The sequence below is a fragment of the Haliaeetus albicilla genome, chromosome W, assembly GCF_947461875.1.
Source record: "Haliaeetus albicilla chromosome W, bHalAlb1.1, whole genome shotgun sequence".
Lineage (NCBI taxonomy): Eukaryota > Metazoa > Chordata > Aves > Accipitriformes > Accipitridae > Haliaeetus > Haliaeetus albicilla.
In genome coordinates this window covers 23851917-23874125 of record NC_091515.1, presented here as the reverse complement: position 1 = coordinate 23874125, position 22209 = coordinate 23851917, and the positions used below count along the sequence as shown (strand labels likewise).

Below are 22209 nucleotides of genomic sequence, written 5' to 3'. Positions count from 1 at the left end.
ATACTAAGATCCTTTTTTTTTTTTTTTCTTCTTGAAATTTTTTTCGTCTGGGATAAGTAAAAATAGAGTACATGATAGCTGACAGTGAACTGGTGGGAGGGAGAAAAAAAATCAAGTGAAAGCCTATTTTTTTGTGCCACAGGCTAGAATGGATTCCTGGGCCACAGATTCAAGATTCAGGCTAACAGAGGTAGCCACATCACACAATTCCTTCTGTAGGTCAGTGCTATAGTATGTGGTTAACAGCTCTAATTAAATGAAGTAATATGGAGAGGTTTCTAATTATGGGTAATTAGAAATTCAGAATTTATTAGATAAAAGGAGGGGAAGGGAGTGTTTTGTCTCTTAATCAGTATGAACATTATTGGAGTTAAGCAACTGTCTGTCATTCTTGGATGTCCAGCTCATATGCTTCCATGCCCTGCAAATGCTTTAATTGGATGCCTCAAAAGAGAAATGAGCAATGCATAAAGTCAGTGGGTTGTGCTTCTGGAACACATAAAGTGTAGGTGACAGTGTCTTATGAAAGTATTTCTTGTCAGAAAGATGAGAATTTTTGCATATCTAAATGAAGTGCTTGAAGATTGGGAAGAGAAAGTGGAGAGGCTTTGCCCTACTAGACAAGGAAATGTATGCAGGGAGCATTCATTATGTTTCTTTTTGAGACAATGGATGTACCTTCATACCTTTGGGAGCAGTGGAGGAAACAACTGCAAATGAGGAAATATTTATGGGGTTTTATGCATTACATCATTAGTGGAGCAAGCTGTACTTTTTTTTTTTTGTAGTACCATTATGAAATTGAGCAAACAAAAAAAAAAGTAACATACTACTCTAAAAGTAAAATGCAAGGCTATTTGTGTACATATAAGAGCAGTAGAACTGAAGCCAAGGTGCAAAGGAGTAAGCAGTCCCTTTAGCTCTCTCTTTGCCACTTCTGGTGTGGGAGAAAACTGTAACCAACTTGAATGAATGTGGGGTTTTGGGTACATTCTCTGTTCTGAAGAACACTTGGCAGTTAGGTTTTATCGCTTGAGGTTTGTTTCTTTTTTTTTGTGGCAAAATGTTCTTCATATCAGTTATTTCCTACTGTATTGTCTGTATCATTACTACTGTAGAAATATATTTCTCTTTCACAATGAAGACAAGCCTCTTTGCTCTTAAATTTTACTTAGGAAAAAAATTATTAGGCTTTATGCAGGGAGAAACTTTTATCTTCACAAGCCATGGTTATACTTGTAGTTGGGAAAACAGCTTATTTTAGGAATGAAGGTCAAAAGCTAAACAGTATTTTTGTGGAGGGGTTTTTTCTGTTTTTTTTGTGGTTGGTTGGTTTGGTTTTCCTCATTCTTCCTCCTACTATAATTTTTTTTCAGACTCTTCTATCTTAAATTCCAGTTCTGGGAACTTCTTTTGATATGGTGAATAGGAAAGAGAGGTTTTACATCCTCCAATTTAAGCCCTTCAAATGAAGTTTGGATGTTTAAGCAGATTGCTTCACAGCAAGCGTGAGGTTGTGTTCAACAAGCATATTCACTCCTGTGGTCAATCCTTATGTTGAAAGTGCTTCCCTGAGGGACCTGTCAAAAAGACAGTACACAAATCAGGAAACTTTCCAGTGCTGCTGTGTTTTCTGATTGTTCCCCAAAGAAGATGGAGGGCTCACTATTTCTGTGAATATTCACAGAAATATTTATTTGACTTCACTGTCCATTCCAGAATAAAAGACAGTTTTGTGGGGTTTTTGTTTTGGGTTTTTTTGTGGGTGTATTTTTTGTTTGGGGTTGGTTGGCTTTTTTAATGCAAGTGTTTTCTGATGTCTCGAAGTATCTACAAATGTTGGAGTGTATCTGTAGCTAGACAGGGCTACCTCATGAAACCTTAGTTTCACTACTGAAGCAATAAATGTCTCCTGTTGTCCTTTCCATTTAATATAGTGATAGATACAGGGTTTTCACCTATTTGCTTTGCAATATATTTATTTTTAATTAAACCTTCTTGGTGCTGTTATCTAATTACCTAGTATCAAGGCAGGACCACAGTAGAAAACTGGGAATGTGAAACAAGTGCTGACCAAGATGCTTGCTTTTATCTTTGCGTTTTATTCCTTTGTATCATCAGGTGCCATTCCAAGCATTTTTGGATCGGGTAATATTTATGCTGAGTTGTCATGGTTTAACCCCAGCCAGCAACTAAGCACCACGCAGCTGCTCACTCACTTCCCCCCCCACCCAATGGGATGGGGGAGATAATCAGGAAAAGAAGTAAAACTCATGGGTTGAGATAAGAACAGAAAAGAAGAAACTAATAATGATGATGATAACACTAATAAAACAACAACAGCAATAATGAAAGGATTGGAATATACAAGTGATGCACAATGCACTTGCTCACCACCCGCCGATTGACACCCAGTTAGTCCCTGAGCGGCGATCCCCCCACCCCCGCTCCCCCCAGTTTATATACTAGACATGATGTCACATGGTATGGAATACCCCTTTGGCCACTTTGGGTCAGCTGTCCTGGCTGTGTCCCCTCCCAACTTCTTGTGCCCCTCCAGCCTTCTCACTGGCTGGGCATGAGAAGCTGAGAAATCCTTGACTTGAGACTAAACACTACTGAGCAACAACTGAAAACATCAGTGTTATCAACATTCTTCTCATACTGAACTCAAAAACATAGCACTGTACCAGCTACTAGGAAGACAATTAACTCTATCCCAGCTGAAACCAGGACATGAGTAGATCAGGAATTGCTACTAACTCTCACCTTAGTGGCAAACTAATTTTTCCTAGTTTAACTCTTATCTCTTACTGTTCAATTATTGGGCGATGAAGTACCTATTCTTAACAGAAAAGGCTTTCATCCACAGCAGTTCTAGACTGTCTGCTGCTAAAGCTCTCTCAGCAGCAGCTTCAGTTTCAGGCTGGCTTGGTCAGATAATTCTTGGCTCCTCTTATATACACCCAGATGAAATTCTCTGGCATGTCTGATGCTAGGTATATTGACTGAAGTATTTCTAAAGCTTACTTAAACTATTGTTATTCTTGGGTAAGTGTGTGGCATTATCTGCAAAAATATGGTCTCTTTTTTTCATAGCACATACTTAAAGCAATTAAGATCTAATAAATGCTGTTAGTCCTTTCAAACAGGATTCAGAATATTGCAATATTTCTGTGTCAACGTGACCCAAGTAACAGTATGGTTAAATGCAATCTTTGTGTCCCACTGATGCACAACTTCATCTTTCTGAAGAAGTGTGATGATTTTTCACAAGAAATCACTGCAATATTAAAAAAAAAAAATGGTTACATGTATACATTTTGTTGTAATGCGACTGTTTCACAGTGTAATTAAATTGCTGGAGAGTTGTTTCAAAATCGTGTTTCAAGACTGAAAGGAGGGAAGTGGCTATGAACTTCTAGGCAACATAAACGTTGGACAGAGTTACCATACTGTTTGTAGTCTAAAATAAACTATTTACAAGGTCTATTAATCTGTTTAGCAAAAAGATGTAGGAGATTGGGACCTTCAACCCTCAGGTAGTCACACAATGCATCTAAATGTTAGGGATTGTTACAGAATCTCTTCTGTTAACAGTTTCTTGAAGTTTTATAATTTGCTTTTAAAAAAAAAAATTATTAATCCCTTGTCTTTAGTTGACAGGCTCAGTTTTAGAAGATGCCTGGAAAGAAAAAGGAAAGAATGATATGGAGGAAATGATTCAGAGAATTGAAAATGTTGTGTTGGATGCAAACTGTAGCAGGTGAGAAGATAGATTTATGTGCAGTGTTCTGTTTTTATACGAAACAGAACACCTTAAAAAATCTTCAAGAATAATGAACAGGCCAAAACATTATCTTAAAAATTTTCATTTATGATAAGTAAAGTGATATTTGGGTCACTTCCCATGTAACAAAAAGTAATTTTCAATTGGGGGTGTGTGTGTTTGTTTAATTTTTGGTTTTGTTTATCTTTTGCTAGAGATGCATCTTCCACTTAATGAGATGGTGGTGTGTGGTAGTTTGTTTAACCCTTTAGGTGTTGAAATCACCCTTAAGTGCTTTAGGCTCTAAAAGCATGTATAAATAGAATAGTGGCAATATCTCATAGTTTATACTTTTAAAATCTGAATTTAACAGCATTAAATATAGTATACAAATCACTATAAATGTAAGGGCAAAATGGAATAATTTTTTTTTTTTTTTTTTTTTTTTCCTGGAAAATGTACCTTTTTGGCAGGTTCTTACTACAGGCTGGAAAAGATTGAGTGGTTGGCTAATTTATTCTGCTTCTCAATTTGCAATCAACTGCATGCATGAGGTTATCTTATTCTGCTGTATTTCATCCTCATTCTTGCAAGCTTACTAAAAACCTATAGAGGGTTCAAACACTGTGACCTGATCTCTTCCCATATGGAGGGAGGACAGCAGGTAGCTGGTAGCATCTGTTGGTTGTAATTTAGCTGCCTCCCAGGGAGGATGAGGAAAATCTTGCTTAAGGAACCAGAGAAAATAGATAGCACAAGCCCAAGGCTTCAAAGACAGAGAAGCATGAACCTCTTTTAATAGAGGAAACAACTGAAGGTATTTTTAATTTTTTTTTTTTCCTTAATGAGACTCACTGAACTTTTCTCCATAGACTTGCTTAAAAGAAGAAAGCAATTTCTCTTATTTTAGGGATTAAATGGGTGGTGGCATCTAATGTATTGGAGACATTACTTTTCACTGTTGACTACAGAATTTCAATGTGATTTAGAGGGCTAAAGTTAGGAGCATAAATTAGATGATTAAAATACAATTTGAAGATCACCCCCTGTTTTCCTCAGTACTATCCTTTTATAAGAAAAGGATTTGTTCCTCAACTTGTGCTGCAGGTTTGGTATCTTGATTTAAAAACTATGGCAATTTCTATTTCATATGGACACCTTACTTTACCACAGAGGAAGCGGAGAGAGTGTTTAATAATTGAGAGGGATACACAAAGTATCTAGACTTGCAGGGAAAAAAAACCCTAACTCAAAATTATCTGCAGACTGGACCAAATTTTGTCCTTTTTGGAGCTTTTTTTGAGATTTAGCTATCTAGTATATGCAAGATATAGCCCAATTATTGCTTAGCACAAAACACTCTAACTTTTGTGGAGCTTCTGTTTATTTCAGAGATGTAAAGCATATGCTTCTGAAACTAGTAGAACTACGATCAAGTAACTGGGGTAGAGTTCATGGAACTTCTCCACATACAGAAGCTACCCCTGAAAATGACCCAAACTATTTTATGGTAAGAATGTACTGACACTTCAGTTCCTTAATTAAATGTGAATTTAACTTGATTCGTAGACAGTCACATTGCTGAAAGCTACAAACAGCTGCCTCTCTGAACGCATATAACTTACTGTATAACTTTATTCTTAGAATGAACCAACATTTTACACTTCTGATGGCGTTCCTTTCACTGCAGCAGATCCAGGTACATCACAAGCTTAGTATACCTGTCTTCTCAATCTTCTTTAAAAAGTTGTACTTAAGTTTATGTCCTGTTGAAGTACATAAAAAGTTGTTCTTAAAATATCTGAAACTCATACAACTTAAAAGACAAAATTACGTCTGAATTCCTGGCTTTGTATAACATGTGCCTTATTCTGTATTAAAAGAAGGTAAATGAGATGGAGAATGTGCATTTGAGTTCATATAGTTCAGAAGAATTCGCACCATAGTCCTCAGCACTTGGTCTCTCCAGGAAGCCAGAAATCTTTTGTTTGTCCATTGTTAGTAGCAAAAGGGTTTGTTTCTTCCTTGGTTTCTTTGTTTTCTATAATCTGAGTGCAACATGGCATGACATCATTTGAGGTAAAGACATCTGTGACTACCTTACAGTTCTCTGGGAAGATAGGTATCATTCTTAGAGGTTGATTGATGTCCTGAGAAAACACTGTAGCAGGAGTTTTTTCTAGAATATGTTTTATGCCATTTATGGTTTCATTAAATAGGCTATTTTCAAACTGTATAGATGTATGTTAATTTAGAGGACTAGTCTTATATATTACTTGGTCTCATTTTTACTATGCCAGATTACCAAGAAAAATACCAAGAGCTGCTTGAAAGAGAGGATTTGTTTCCAGATTATGAAGAAAATGGAACAGATTTATCGGGACCTGGAGATCAGTATGTTTTCTTTTTGAGTGATAGTTGTTGGGGTTTTTTAACACTAGCTATTTTTACTGCAGACTTAGGAATCAAATCTTGACAAAACCTGAAACTAAATAATATTATTTAGCCCTACAATGGAAACTATGTATTTGTTCAAGTGTAAGTTGGTTTGTAATCAATCACATAAGTTTGAAACAAACTTTATATTTATCCAACTGAGTAGGGCAATTACATTTCAGATATTTTTGCACACGTGCAAACATTCTCTCTTCTGCACTTAAAAAAAATAAATTTGCAAGCAAAATGAAGCACCAGACCTTCAAGTGTTGGTAGTGAGGCAACCTGAATTAATTTGACTGATGTGCATACACATCCTAGCTAGAGATAATTAAAAAATTTTCAGTGTCTTTGAGGGAGGTGGTTAAGTTTCTCTCCTCAGGATAAGTAGTATTCTCTCAATTAAATGGCTATTCAGTATTCCTGTAGAACAAGAAAAGCAACCTAATGGCAAAAGGGGAAGCAATAGATGGGAATATAGTCTGACTTTCTGATACTGGTTTATAAGAATTTGATAGGAAACCAGTGAAAGAAATACAGTTTAAAAAAAATTGCTCTGAGCTTTGTACTCATCTGGTTGAAGGAGGACTTTCAGGTCATGATTTAATACCCAAAAACATTTTCAGTGTTGTGTTTATGTGTGATAAAAGTGCTGGTCTGGATTGATATTTTTGTTAGTAAATTAGAAAACTTCTAGATGGCACCTAGTTGAGGGGAGTTGCAGGAACTTTGGAAGATAAATTAGACGTCATCAGAAATCAACAAGCTCCTACTGTGGAAAAAAACTACCCTCATGAACTGCTGTGCTTAGAACAAATTAAATGCAAAATGGAGACAGACAGCAGTTAAACACAGCAAATCTGAAGAGTGACATGTAGAAGATTGTGAGTCAACCTTCATACAAGGTGACTGTGGAACCTTCTTTGTTGGAGGCTTAAGAAAAGCTTAGACAAATCTATCCTGATCCTCTGTCAGCTATTTCTCATGACTGACATCAGGGAGAAGGGTTCTATGTTGAGTTCCTTCTCAAGTCTATACTTCTACAGGAAAGAAGGAACAAATAAAATGTGTAGACTGTTTCTTTAATGCGTATGCCAATTCCCTTGTTTGGAACTAAGGCACAGAAGATGATAAACCAGGCACCTGAAACTAATGCACACTTTTTGAGAGTCAATAGCTGCTGACTTTTTTAAGACTGTTTAGAATTATATACACTATCATGTTCAAGTTACAACTCCGTTGTCCTAGTTTATGGTGATGAACGCTCCAGTTGGACCTAGAGAAAACAAGGAACGCTCAAGTTACTTCCTAATAACTGTGAGGAGAAAGCAAGCTGTTAAGTGATCTCCATCACTTCCCAGCTTTATTTTGAAACTCTGTAGTAGTCTTCATTCTGCGCAATATTGATTATCATTAATGGGATCCAGTCTTTTCTCTGACCTAAATGAGACAGATCGTTTCTGAAAGACTGGTTACCATGTGATAGAAGGTAATATAATGCAGATGCAAAAGGGAAGTAAATTAAGGTTGCCTTCTTTCATCTATCAACAAATAGGAATACAGGTTTTCTATATAAATATATTTTTCTGACTAGTGTGCAACCAAGATGGCTGATGCAGTATTTGAACTAGGATGTTAACCAACCAAAAATATGCTAGTATCATGTTAATTATGTTTTTTGTAAATACATCAGTGCAAATGCATTATTAAATCTTCGAAAGCTTGTATTGCATTTTTCTATCATCTTGGAAACTATTTCTGTCTCAACCTGTGGACAGCATAAGATGACCTAAAATGGTGACAAACGCCGTAGCAATTTGTACATATCTATGCTGCTTTGAGGTTTCTGTTTGTTTTCCTAGTACCCATACTTTTTTCTTCTTCATCCCCTTTTAGTAAATGTCATAGTTAACTACTATTTATAAAGCTCTGTTTTATTCTTGACATCTACATAAATATTTCACCTATTTACTGTTTCTGAAAATCTGTACATAAATCTGATATTTTTTTTTTTTAGGTATTTTCATGACCTTGATGACAAGATGGATCCAGAAATTGAAGAAGCATATGAAAAATTCTGTCTAGAATCAGAACATAAGAGAAAACAGTGAGATGTTACACATTAATGTTAGTTTATTAAACCAGTTTAGGTATGGTTAGAATACAGGGGGACACAAAACATTTGTACCAAAATAAGGAAGTTTAGTTTCTCCAAGTACTAACTAAAGTTATACAATTTCCATTTTGTTAAACAGAATCTGCCAAAAATTGTAAACTTATGCCCTGTAACTTAAAATGTTGTGTATATATCATAGTTTATTTTATGGACAGGTATATGAACAATGTTTTGGCTGCAATAAAATTGATTTTAAAAGTATAATGGAAATGAAAATTTAATGGGGAACTGTCCCAAAAAATTTCCTGGGGGGGGAGGAATAACTTGATCTAAATTTAATTGCTTGCTTGGTTTAGTATACATTAGGACTTAGCCTTTTTACCATATACAAGATCTGGTATTTAATTTTTTTTTTTTAAATAAGGAGCATATGATCCAAATATGGATTATTTTTTTTTTAATTTTTTTTTCTGTAGATCACAATCATGAAATCATGAGAAGTGGTTTGTGAAGGGTTTGTTTTGTGTGTGTGTGTGGTGTTTTGGTTTTTTTCCTTTTCCTTTCTCTTTGTGGCGGTGTGCTCCCCCCCCCCCCCCAACCTGACCTGTATTTCCCGTAACCCTGCTCAAGTGATAACCACCAGCGGCAGTCGTATCCGGCTCAAAGTGGATTCAGGGGACACAGATAATACAATAGACAAGGGCTAATTTGAGCAATGCACCCACCTAACCACAATGCCGGTCAATGTCTGACTCGAGCCAAATTTGGAAGAAACTAACACCTGTAGTCAGTATGCAAATATGACTGAGTCAATTATCTTACTCCATAAATAGTGGACAGCCCAGGGCCTGTTGAGCTCTCCTCCATGGCAGTGGGATACATGCCAGGATCTTCCCTTGAGTAGGGATGCCTCTCGAGGTTGAGAGATTCCTTGCTGCAACAGGTTCTCAGTAAGTGATTAATAGCATGCTAAATTTTGAAAGCTAAGTGATATAAAGGATTGATTGTGCATATATAGTCCTTTAGACTTAAACCGTTGACCAAGTCTGGGACTAGGAGTGGATCTAGGAGAATCCTCTCTGAGAAGGAGTTTAGAACGCAAGGGGATCCATTCTGAACCTCGTGACTCAATGGGAGGATCTCCCCAACAGTTTTGTCTGACCCTGTCCTCTGTGCAGTAAATATCAAGTGAACCTTGCCATCGAATCTTGTTAAACCACTGTCGCATTTACTATCAAACTTTGTTAAATCGCTGTTTTATATCAATAAACATATTGCTACTTCTCTCTCATGAGTGAAGTGTGTCACTCCATCCGCGACACTTCTAAAACAAACGAGTGAGATCTGGACTCTTTACCGGAATAAACATGTTATATGTTGATATGTGAAAAAGCCAGCAGTATTTTGGAAGTTGGGTGCTTTCAAGACCTTTGGTTCAGGTAAGCTTATTTTCAACTTTTACAAGCAAAAACTATCCTTTAATTTGCTGTGTTCTTCAAGACTACATGAATATAGTTATGTTTTAACCCATGCTTCTCCAAGAGTATGTGCAGTGCTTGATATATTTTTTTAAGGTATCTAACATGTCTAACCTCCCAGCAACCCTTGTAACTTTCTCCATTCTTCTAGTTATTTTATATAGTTTGTTATAATTTTGTATTTTGAGTAAATTCATGTATTTCATAAATGTTAACATTCTGAAGCCAACTGCTCTTTTTTGACCCCATATAATCATGTTAGTCTTCCTAGGATACACCATTGTTGTTGTTGCCAAACTCAGTTGTACTTCTTCCTCTTACCTGTTATTGGTTAGACTGAGTAGAGCCCCTTACCAAAACCAAACGGGAAATATTTCCCAAAAGGTAGCTACTATAAAGAACACATTGCAAATATGCATGTAAATAATTCTGTTATTCGTTTGGTGAAATAACTTGTGTGTCTGCTAATACAGTGAGCACTGACTGTTTTTTGGATGTTTATTTAACACACTCATTTAGGTTGGAGTTTTGGAAAAGAAAATTGAACTAGCTTTATTTCATTTGGTATAATTTCCACTATATTGTCTTTTTTGCTTTTAAGAAAAAGATTTTTTAAAAATTTTTTTTTAATTCAAATATGCATTATAGTAAGGTAATAGTGTCTTCAAGGGACTCTGCCTTATGTGTTGAGTTTTGCATCTTTTGATCTTTTGTACAGTCCTTTTTCCTGAAAAGTAGCTGTCAGACTCCAGATGTATGCTCTGTGTCATGGTTTAACCCCAGCCAGCAACTAAGCACCACGCAGCCGCTCACTCACTGCCCCCTACCCAGTGGGATGGGGGAGAAAATCAGGAAAAAGAAGTAAAACTCGTGGGTTGAGATAAGAACGGTTTAATAGAACAGAAAAGAAGAAACTAATAATGATAATGATAACACTAATAAAATGACAACAGCAATAATAAAAGGATTGGAATGTACAAATGATGCACAGGGCAATTGCTCACCACCCGCCGACCAACACCCAGCTAGTACCCCAGCGACGATTCCCCCGCCCCCACTTCCCAGTTCCTAAACTAGATGGGACGTCACATGGTATGGAATACCCTGTTGGCCACTTTGGGTCAGCTGCCCTGGCTGTGTCCCCTCCCAACTTCTTGTGCCCCTCCAGCCTTCTTGCTGGCTGGGCATGAGAAGCTGAAAAATCCTTGACTACAGTCTAAACACTACTTAGCAACAACTGAAAACATCAGTGTTATCAACATTCTTTGCATACTGAACTCAAAACATAGCACTGTACCAGCTACTAGGAAGACAGTTAACTATCCCAGCTGAAACCAGGACACTCTGTCAGCTTGTGGAGACAGTAGGTCTTGGATGTACATAAGAAATAGGGTAAATCATCCCATACAAAAAATTTTGGGAACTAGGAATTGTGTATTTAAGGCAATTCAGATCAAGGTTTGCAGAATAAAGTTTTTTCTTCCACCAGAAATACTGAAAAATCAAAGTGGGACTTTTGCTCAAAAGAGCGGAGAAGTTTGTGGTGTTTGTGCATATGAAGGCTTGTAAGAGCTTTAAGCCTGTATTGCAGTAAGGAAAAATTGGTTTTAACTCTGTCCTACTGAGTAAGGAAGACAGGATTATCTTTGCCTTAAATGTTTAACAATCTGTCCTACTTGTCTTAAATCTCACAGGAGTCTAATACCAAATTAGTGATGGTGGAATGAGATGTGAGAGCACAAGAAAGAAGCAGGTTTTGTGATGTCACAATCACCATTCGCTGCTTCTCTGCCCACTTTTAACTGCTAGTAGCTCTGTGTATGATAGAGGTGAGTCTTGAGAGGTTTAAAGATGATTTCACCTGAATTTTAGTATTTACAAATCTTAAGTGCACTGTGTAAAAGTGTTTTTCATCTACAAGTATAATAGCAGCCTGAGATTCATTCACAGTCGAATAAAGTTCATGACAGTAATTTAAGCGTAGCTTTTGAAAAGTAATATTTGTAATATACTTGCTATAGAATATTCAGGTTTTATCTAATAGCTGATTCACCCTTTCCAATAATTAAGATGATTATTCTCACTCACAAGTTTATCAACTCGGATTCCTAGTTTTTCTCCTGTCTCCCTCTCAAAGACCAATGACAACTTCAACACCTCATTTTCCAATTTCAAAGCTGCATATTCTACATCAGAAATTTGTTTGGGAGCAGGGACTTCCCTAGCTTCTTGCGGAGCACAAGTGTCCTGGTTTCAGCTGGGATAGAGTTAGCTGTCTTCCTAGTAGCTGGTACAGTGCTATGTTTTGAGTTCAGTATGCAAAGAATGTTGATAACACTGATGTTTTCAGTTGTTGCTCAGTAGTGTTTAGACTATAGTCAAGGATTTTTCAGCTTCTCATGCCCAGCCAGCAAGAAGGCTGGAGGGGCACAAGAAGTTGGGAGGGGACACAGCCAGGGCAGCTGACCCAAAGTGGCCAACGGTGTATTCCATACCATGTGACGTCCCATCTAGTTTAGGAACTGGGAAGTGGGGGCAGGGAATCGTCGCTGGGGTACTAGCTGGGTGTTGGTCGGCGGGTGGTGAGCAATTGCCCTGTGCATCATTTGTACATTCCAATCCTTTTATTATTGCTGTTGTCATTTTATTAGTATTATCATTATTAGTTTCTTCTTTTCTGTTCTATTAAACCGTTCTTATCTCAACCCACGAGTTTTACTTCTTTTTCCCAATTTTCTCCCCCATCCCACTGGGTAGGGGGCAGTGAGTGAGCGGCTGCGTGGTGCTTAGTTGCTGGCTGGGGTTAAACCACGACAGTCCATTTTGGCGCCCAATGTGGGGCATGAAGGGCTGAGATAACGACAAACCTGACCAGAGCTTGTTAAAACAAATTTGTTCTAAGCATTCATTATATTGGTCTAGTAGTCGCTGGTCATTATGTTGATTTATGTGTTCTTAGAGTTGTTGCTCTGGTTTTTAAAGTTCTGTTATGTATCACCTCACTTGCTGTATGTAGTTCCTCTGCTGCTGCTTATCATCCATGGGAGGTGGATTCAGGTTTTTGCTTTGATGTATTGTATAACACTGGTTTATGGTATGATAAAGTCATCGGCTGTGGGATTAATCCAGTATTTGCACTCAGCATTGTCACCTTTATACTGCGGGAGCCATCTGTGGGAAGCTATTAATAATTATATCATTTACCTTTCCTCCATGGAAAACCAGTCTATGGGTGGGGTACCTTTCTTCCCCTCTCCTTTCTCCTTCAGTCCAGTTACAATGGTGTTTGAGAATTTTGAAAAATTTGAATACTCCTGGGATGTTGGGACTAGCACGGTCCTAGCCCTACTGCTAGGAACTAGCATGCTTCTGAATGTGGTTCAGCTCTCGTTTAAGGTTAAACAGCTATTTAAGAAGATCACCCAGAGATCTGCCCCGAGGCTGGATAATTATGAGTGGCAGGGTGTGTGGGCAAGTATCTAGAACAGTGGGCACCTCCAATGTTTTGGAAATTCACCCCTGAACAAGTGCAGGATCCAGAAGAACTAGTAAAATATTTGGAAAAGGTATGCTGTCACCCCGGCAGCTCCAGAGAGATACAAATCACTGCAACATGCTGGGGCCTGGCCCATGCCTATCGAGCCCTGTTCGACACCACTCAGTACCCTAAAGGGGAAGAGAAAGTCTCTGGACCTAACAACAAAACGATGAGCACCGCGGCCACCCAAACCTCGGCAACGGGCGCTGCGGCCTCTCCAGCCCTGGCAATGAGCATTGCAGGCACCCAGACCTTGGAAACGGGCACTGCGGTCCCTCCAGCCCCGGCGATGAGAACTGTGGCTACCCAAACCTCAGCGACAGACACTGCGGTTATCCAAAACCCGGTGAGCGATACTGCAACTGAACCAGCGGACCAACCTGCACCAGTATCAGTTGCCCCCGTACATAAAAAGAAATATACAAAAAAATCAGTTCGCTTAGCGAAGGATGAAGGTGAACCAGGGTCATCACGGGAACAGGAGGAAGAGGCAGAACCAGAGGTAATAACCCAGTCCCTATCCTTGAGTGAGCTGCGGGATCTGCGAAAAGATTTTGGCCGCCGTATAGGTGAGCATATTATCACCTGGCTCCTCCAATGCTGGGACAATGGGGCTAATAGCCTGGAATTAGAAGGTAGGGAAGCCAAGCAGCTGGGATCACTTGCCAGGGAAGGTGGCATTGACAAGGCAATTGGAAAAGGGACACAAGCCATCAGCCTCTGGAGGCGACTCCTGTCAAGTGTGAAGGAAAGGTACCCCTTTAAGGAAGATGTTATATGTCAATCAAGCAAGTGGACCACCATGGAAAAAGGTATTCAATATCTGAGGGAATTAGCTGTGCTAGAGACGATTCATCATGACCCGGACAACCCACAATTACCCAAAGATCCAGACGAAGTCCAATGCACGCGACCCATGTGGCGGAAGTTTGTACGGAGCGCACCATCATCCTACGCCAACTTACTGCCAATAATGACCTGGAAAGACAAAGAGGCACCGACAGTGGATGAAGTGGCTCGCCAACTCTGTCAATACGAAGAAAATCTCTCCTCCTCCCTACAAGCCTGCATTTTGGCTGTGGAGAAGCTGTCCCAGGATGTCCAACAAATCAAAGAGGATATATCCTACTCCACACTTGTAAGGACCAATGTCTCAGCTATTAGGAGTGAGCGTTCTTCTGCCCAAGAGAGAGAATATAGAAGGTACACACCACGAGGTGCCCTGTGGTTTTACCTATGTGATCATGGAGAGGACATGAGGAAATGGGACGCAAAACCTACCTCGGTCCTAAATGCACGGGTACGTGAGCTGCGAGGAAAAACCACCACAAAAGGGGATTCTACCAGGAAAAATGCCGCTCCAGTTTCCAAACAGAGTAGAAGGGCTGATTTTATTTCCGATCCTCTTGAAGGGAATTCTGAGCAAATTTTACAAGAAGTAAGTACTGGATACTCTGACCAGAATTAGAGGGGCCCTGCCTCCAGCCAGGTGGAGGAAAGGGATAACCGGGTCTATTGGACTGTGTGGATTTGATGGCCTGGCACGTTAGACCCACAGCAGTATAAGGCTCTATTAGACACTGGTGCACAGTGTACTCTAATGCCATGAAGTTATAAAGGGGCAGAATCCATCTGTATTTCTGGTGTGACAGGGGGATCTCAAGAGTTAACTGTATTGGAGGCTGAAGTAAGCCTAACTGGAAATGAATGGCAGAAACACCCCATTGTGACTGGTCCAGAGGCTCCGTGTATCCTTGGCATAGACTATCTCAGGAGGGGGTATTTTAAGGACCCAAAGGGGTATCGATGGGCTTTCGGTATAGCTGCCTTGGAGACGGAGGGCACTGAACAGCTGTCTACCCTGCCTGGTCTCTCTCAAGACCCTTCGATTGTGGGGTTGCTCAAGGTTGAAGAACAACAAGTGCCAATTGCTACCACGACGGTGCACCGGTGGCAATATCGCACCAGCCGAGACTCTCTGATTCCCATCCACAAGTTGATTCGCCAATTGGAGAGCCAAGGAGTGATCAGCAATACTTGCTCACCCTTTAATAGTCCCATATGGCTAGTGCGAAAGTCTAATGGGGAGTGGAGACTAACAGTTGACTATTGCGGCCTGAATGAAATCATGCCACTGCTGAGCGCTGCTGTGCCAGATATGTTAGAGCTTCAATATGAACTGGAATCAAAGGCAGCCAAGTGGTATGACACAATTAACATTGCTAATGCATTTTTCTCCATTCCTTTGGCAGCGGAGTGCAGGCCACAGTTTGCTTTCACTTGGAGGGGCGTCCAGTACACCTGGAATCGACTGCCCCAGGGGTGGAAACATAGCCCCACTATTTGCTATGGACTGATCCAGGCTGCACTAGAAAAAGGTGAAGCTCCAGAACACCTGCAATATATTGATGACATCATCGTATGGGGCAACACAGCAGAAGAAGTCTTTGAGAAAGGGAAGAAAATAATCCAAATCCTTCTGAAAGCTGGTTTTGCCATAAAAGAAAGTAAGGTCAAGGAGCCTGCACAGGAGATCCAGTTCTTGGGAATAAAATGGCAAGATGGGTGTTGTCAGATCCCCATGGACGTGATCAACAAAATAGCAGCTATGTTCCCACCGACTAATAAAAAGGAAACACAGGCCTTCTTAGGTGTCATGGGTTTTTGGAGAATGCATATTCTAAATTACAGTCTGATTGTAATCCCTCTCTACCAAGTGACCCGGAAGAAGAATGATTTTAAATGGGGCCCTGAGCAACAACAAGCCTTTGAACAAATTAAAGGGGAGATTGTTCATGCAGTAGCCCTTGGGCCAGTCCGGGCAGGACAAGATGTTAAAAATGTGCTCAATACTGCAGCTGGGGAGAATGGCCCTACCTGGAGCCTCTGGCAGAAAGCACCTGGGGAGACCTGAGGCCGACCCCTGGGGTTTTGGAGTCAAGGATATCGAGGATCTGAGGCTCGCTATACTCCAACTGAAAAAGAGATATTGGCAGCATATGAAGGAGTTTGAGCTGCCTCAGAAGTGGTTGGTACTGAGACACAGCTCCTCTTAGCACCCCGACTGCCAGTGCTGGGCTGGATGTTCAAAGGGAGGGTCTCCTCTACACATCACGCGACTGATGCCATGTGGAGTAAGTAGATTGCACTGATCACACAATGGGCTCGCACAGGAAACCCCAGTTGCCCAGGAATTTTGGAAGTGATCACGGACTGGCCAGAAGGCAAAGATTTTGGAATGTTGCCAGAGGAGGAGGTGGCATGTGCTGAAGAGGCCCCACTGTATAATAAACTGCCAGAAAATGAGAGGCAATATGCCCTGTTCACTGACGGATCCTGTCGCATTGTGGGAAAGCATCGGAGGTGGAAAGCTGCTGTATGGAGTCCTACACGACAAGTTGCAGAAACTGCTGAAGGAGAAGGTGAATCGAGTCAGTTTGCAGAGGTGAAAGCCATCCAGCTGGCATTACATATTGCTGAAAGAGAAAAGTGGCCAGTGCTCTCTCTCTATACTGACTCATGGGTGGTGGCAAATGCCCTGTGGGGGTGGTTACAGCAATGGAAGCAGAGCAACTGGCAGTGCAGAGGTAAACCCATTTGGGCTGCTGCACTGTGGCAAGATATTGCGTCCCGGCTAGAGAATCTGGTTGTAAAAGTACGTCATGTAGATGCTCACGTACCCAAGGGTCGGGCCAACGAAGAACATCAAAACAACGAACAGGTGGATCAGGCTGCCAAGATTGAAGTGGCTCAGGTGGACCTGGACTGGCAACAGAAGGGTGAGCTATTTATGGCTCTGTGGGCCCATGACACCTCAGGCCATCAGGGAAGAGATGCAACATATAGATGGGCTCGAGATCGAGGGGTGGACTTGACCATGGACACTATCGCACAGGTTATCCATGAATGTGAAACATGTGCCGCAATTAAGCAAGCCAAGCGGTTAAAGCCCCTGTGGTAAGGAGGGCGATGGCTGAAATATAAATATGGGGAAGCCTGGCAGATTGACTATATCACACTCCCACAAACTCGTCAAGGCAAGTGCCATGTGCTTACAATGGTGGAAGCAACCACTGGATGGCTGGAAACATATTCTGTACCCCATGCCACTGCCCGGAACACTATCCTGGGCCTTGAGAAGCAGGTCTTGTGGCGACATGGCACCCCAGAAAGAATTGAGTCAGACAACGGGACTCATTTCCGAAACAACCTCATAGACACCTGGGCCAAAGAGCATGGCATTGAGTGGGTCTATCATATCCCCTATCATGCACCAGCCTCTGGGAAAACTGAGCGATAGAATGGACTGTTAAAAGCTACATTGAGAGCAATGGGGGGTGGGACCTTCAAACATTGGGATACACATTTAGCAAAAGCCACCTGGTTAGTCAACACCAGAGGATCTGCCAATCGGAGTGGCCCTGCCCAGTCAGAACTTTTACGTACTGTAGAAGGGGATAAAGTCCTTGTAGTGCACATAAAAAACATGCTAGGTTAAACAGTCTGGGTTACTCCTGCCTCAGGCAAAGGTAAACCCATTCATGGGATTGCTTTTGCTCAAGGACCTGGGTGCACTTGGTGGGTGATGCAAAGAGATGGGGAAGTCTGATGTGTGCCTCAAGGGGATTTGATTTTAGGTGAAAATAGCCAGAATTAAACTGTATGATATTAGTTGCTATTTAATCCTGCTACTGTATATTATCATTACTATAATTGTTACATGCTATGTCCATAGTACTATAGTAAGAATCACTTAGATCAAGCAAGAAAGAACTGTGATAAAACTGAGCAAAGCGCAGTAGTGATGGAACCAGAACTGACTCCAGCATGCAACAATCCAACAGTGCACACCATCCTCCTGCTGCATCAAATGTCACCTGCTCGTGAAACTGCACTGAAGCCCAATCCTGCTCTACCGACTTGAGAGGACTTTGCACTATCCCTCCTGCCCAGACAGACTGGTATGACAGATGGAGCCCAGAGTCAGAAACTAAATGTACTCAACAAATGTTTTATGAACGTAACCCATGAACTAAAGGAATGATATCTCTGTGTGTGTATACATATATATATCATTGTTCATATGTCTCAAAGGGATGGAAAGGTGATGATGATTGATTTTATTAGTGTTATCATTATCATTATTAGTTTCTTCTTTTCTGTTCTATTAAACTGTTCTTATCTCAACCCACGAGTTTTACTTCTTTTCCTGATTTTCTCCCCCATCCCACTGGGTGGGGGGGAGCGAGTGAGCGGCTGCGTGGTGCTTAGTTGCTGGCTGGGGTTAAACCACGACAGGCTTCTAAAACCGCACAAATTATACCTTTACCTTTTCTCATTCTAATCCTTTGTGTAGCCTGACACTGCTCAGTGCGTTCTACCACTTTCTCTTCATCCTTCCAAAACTTTTGAGCCCACTCCTTCCCAGCCTGGGAAGGGGCACATTTATATTTTGCAGCAGTTATCCATGGCAATCCTGTCCATGATGCCAATTCTGTTCTGTTGCATTAAAGGGTAAAGAAGTTTGGCAGAAAATAAATCCCCTTGTGTTCCAGCTTGTCCTCAGATATCAGAGGGGCTGGGGGCAGCTAGGCTTAGATTCTGAGTGATGCCAAATTTGATGCTATAAGTCTGGTCGTGTTCAATATATTGAACTAACTCGATCACGGCTGCACAAATAGTGCAATGTACTTGCAGTCTAGTCACGTTCAATGAACTAACACAGCCAGACTTAAGGAGTTGTGTTCAATGAGAACTCTCACAGCTAGATTAATGAATAGTACAGTTTATTAAAGCAACAGGAGTACAGATTCTTTTGGATTGCTGGTGATAAATACACTGTCTGCAAAGCATGTGGAAGTACCAAGAATATGAATAAGACAGCTGACTACAAACGCGTTAAATTATGGAATAACATTATAGAGATTTCTAAGTTTCCTGAGGAAGCACTCGGTATAACTAAGGGTTTGAATTTTACCCAATAGGTGTCCCTGTGGGGGGGAAGAGAGGTTCAGCCCGTCAACTGATCCCAGAAGTCAGCCATGTCCTCCTAACTTGTCTATGATGGTGTCTTCCCTAACATTCCTCCTCTCTTAAGCCCTTTTATACTATTTTCTTATTTTTAGGTGGAGCTTGAGCGACTCTAGTCATACATACCTTTACTTTGATTGGTATAAAATCTCCTTGCTTTGCTTTTAAAGGTATATGCTAGAGAAAATTCAGAGCGCATGCTCAGCGAGAGGTGGTCGCACCTTGAAGGAGGGTAGCCTTTGGGATAGCGGTGTGGTTTGGTATTATAATGAGCAAAGTTCACCCAGAGGACATAATGTTGCGTGTCACTACTCGAGAACTGGGCACTTATGATATGATATAAATCAGAAGTAAGGCAACAGCGTTGATGGAACCCCATTGTTTCACCTCCTTGCTTCAGTGGATTCAATGCAGGGACCTACCGTTCTTGTTCTTATGGTTCCAGTTCCCTATCCCTGCGATGATATCACAGAGCCTGGCCGCGGTGTCTCCACTCCACTCCACCCTCCGTGTTGTTTCTCTTAGAGTCAGCATACCAAGCTCCCCTGGTGTTGCTAACATCTAAGGCTGCAGGTTATGTTGCTTAGGGAATTATTATGGAACAGATTTTGTGTATATCCACCGCATTCCACCCTGGAGGTTTACCTTCCCTTAAGAGGGGGACATAGCAGTAAGTTATCAATAAGTCACCTCCAGCAATTATTCCACAACTATGCAGAATAATAGTCATTAAAAAGGGTATTACAAATAGAACCAGATTTCTTTTGCTGCATGGCTGTGTCTGCAGCCACTTGACTGAATGTTGACTTACCCTCTACTTTGCTGAGAAAGCAGTTGTAGAGAATTGAAATTTGTACTGAATGTACTTCTTCCATGATTACATACTGATCTAAGAAACCTGTACTTCTGTAGGTAAGGAATGATTGTTACAGCTAGATGAGACCATATGATCTAGTGTGGCCTGTATAGCAAAGGATCTTGAATTACATTTGCTTAGTGCTTTAAGCAGGAATTGATAATAAATTATCACTTTAACTATAAACTATCAGTCCATTTAAAACAGGTTTGATTAATCTGTAAATATTAAGGGGGAGAGTTTATATATCTTCCAAAAAGGGAACTAGGCTTAATTTTTAAAATTGGCCTTTGGGAAATTAATCTTTCAATCTCTTCAGCTAGGGCTTCTGAGACCCTATTCTAAGTTATATGGATATCTGTTAGATTTCCCTGCTCTATGAATGCATATGTAAAGCAGCAGTCACAAGATAATTATTTATCTGTAATTTGTTTTAGGGATATATTGTAGATTGGCAATCTGCCTTCTCAGTTCTGCCCCATAAGCTGTGTCCTAGTTTTCCAGATATGCTAATGTGGGGAGGTATTGAATGAATGCCATCTTACACAGCTGCTTGCATGCTGCAGAGGGGAGGGCAGGAGGAACGTGCTTATGCTTCTGCAGAAGTTTTCTAGATAGCTGTGCTCTGTGTCAGTGCATGTGCTGAAAGATGTACATCTTAAAGAAGCACAGTTACAGGCAAGTAGTTCTTTTCTATAGTCTAGGCCTTTATATACTGATAAATTTCATTTCTGGAGCAGCAAAAAAGAGACATCCCTGTTTCCAGCAGATAGTGATAAAAGCTAAAGAAAAGTTAAAAAGACACAGTGTGTATTTTCATCTAACTTGTTTTACAGGTGTGTATATAAATCAGGTCGCATTTTCGACCTGTTCTCTGCTAGCAGGAAGATAAGGTTAACTCACCAAACAAACATATGCGCGGGAGGGAGCTCAGTGGGCCACCTTGCCCTGCCCCACCCCGGGCTTCCTGCCTCACGGGCCCCAGGCGCCTTCTGTTGATTCCCCTTTGTCCTGCGTAGCCCCTTACGGGGAGATGGATGTGGAAAGCCTGATAGTGCTGTACAGGGATGACTTGGTGGAGGTACACTACGCGGGGGGTCCCTCTTGTTGCTTGTCGTCTTGTTGCTTCGAATACCTGTATGAAGCGGTGCTCCCTGCCTCTGCTCGCCCCCTCCAGCCGGTGGAGGCCACCCGCCAGTGGGTCACCTTCATCATCAGTGCCTACAGGGTACGTGGTAGGTTGGCATTGTCAGGCCCTTTGCCCTGCGGAAGGGAAGATGGGGTCGGGAGGAGTGTGGCTTGCGTTGCTGTCTCCATCAGAGGCAAGCAAGTTTTAGAAAGCAGTCTTAATGAAGAGTACTTGAACTGCCATTCAGGAGTAAATGAATCACTGCTTAGGAAGTAGCGTCTCTCGCCTGCCATGTTCTTGTGAAGCATGTAACAGGCCCATTACGCAGAAATGGGGAGTCGCACAGACGTCCTGATACCTGTGCTCCATAGGAAAGAGGGGGGAGAGAAAACCCAAGCAAACCACAACAAAATTGTTGTTGCTGTTACGGATGCACAACTAACCAAATCCAACAGGTGTTAAAACTCAGATTTTATTCTTCAGCAAAATTAATTAGACGTCTGGTAACATTTTATAAAACCACAGGCTCAATGATGTAAAGAGAATTAATACTACACAGCCGACTTAAGAATCCCCAAGATTTAAAGCGATGGCTCAAAACGCGCATATCACTCACCTAAAAGCTGAGGGCTCTTGTAGGGTTCGGCGTTCGGAAGATCTCGTGATGTCACGGAAAGTTAGAGGGTTAGTCGCAGCCTTATGATGTATCTGTAATCCCGCCTACCCTTGTTAGTATAAAAGGAATTAACTGCGCAATAAAAGGTGGAAGTTGGCGCTCACACTCTGTGTGTTATCTGTCTCTTTCCCTGGTCCAGGCCGACCAGTGATCTAATCGTGGCACCTTGATATGCAGCGAA

At 41.1% G+C, this 22209-nt stretch overlaps 1 protein-coding gene across 8 annotated transcripts in view; it reads left to right on the top strand.

Annotated features, from left to right (window-relative positions):
• LOC138683435 (polyadenylate-binding protein-interacting protein 1-like) overlaps positions 1-9604 on the top strand; it is a 75870-nt gene extending 66266 nt beyond the window's left edge. For 3 of the 8 annotated variants that reach the window (XM_069775211.1, XM_069775210.1, XM_069775203.1), the window contains 6 exons: positions 143-190; positions 3660-3766; positions 5162-5279; positions 5414-5468; positions 6070-6163; positions 8223-8579. In XM_069775211.1, coding sequence (XP_069631312.1) covers positions 143-190; positions 3660-3766; positions 5162-5279; positions 5414-5468; positions 6070-6163; positions 8223-8316 — 516 coding nt within the window. In that variant the 3' untranslated portion in view covers positions 8317-8579. Of the gene's footprint in view, positions 1-142; positions 191-3659; positions 3767-5161; positions 5280-5413; positions 5469-6069; positions 6164-8222; positions 8580-8797 lie in introns of those variants that run through there. The other 5 variants (XM_069775208.1, XM_069775205.1, XM_069775204.1 and 2 more) reach the window with 4 other exon arrangements.
• Positions 9605-22209: the final 12605 nt, after the last annotated feature.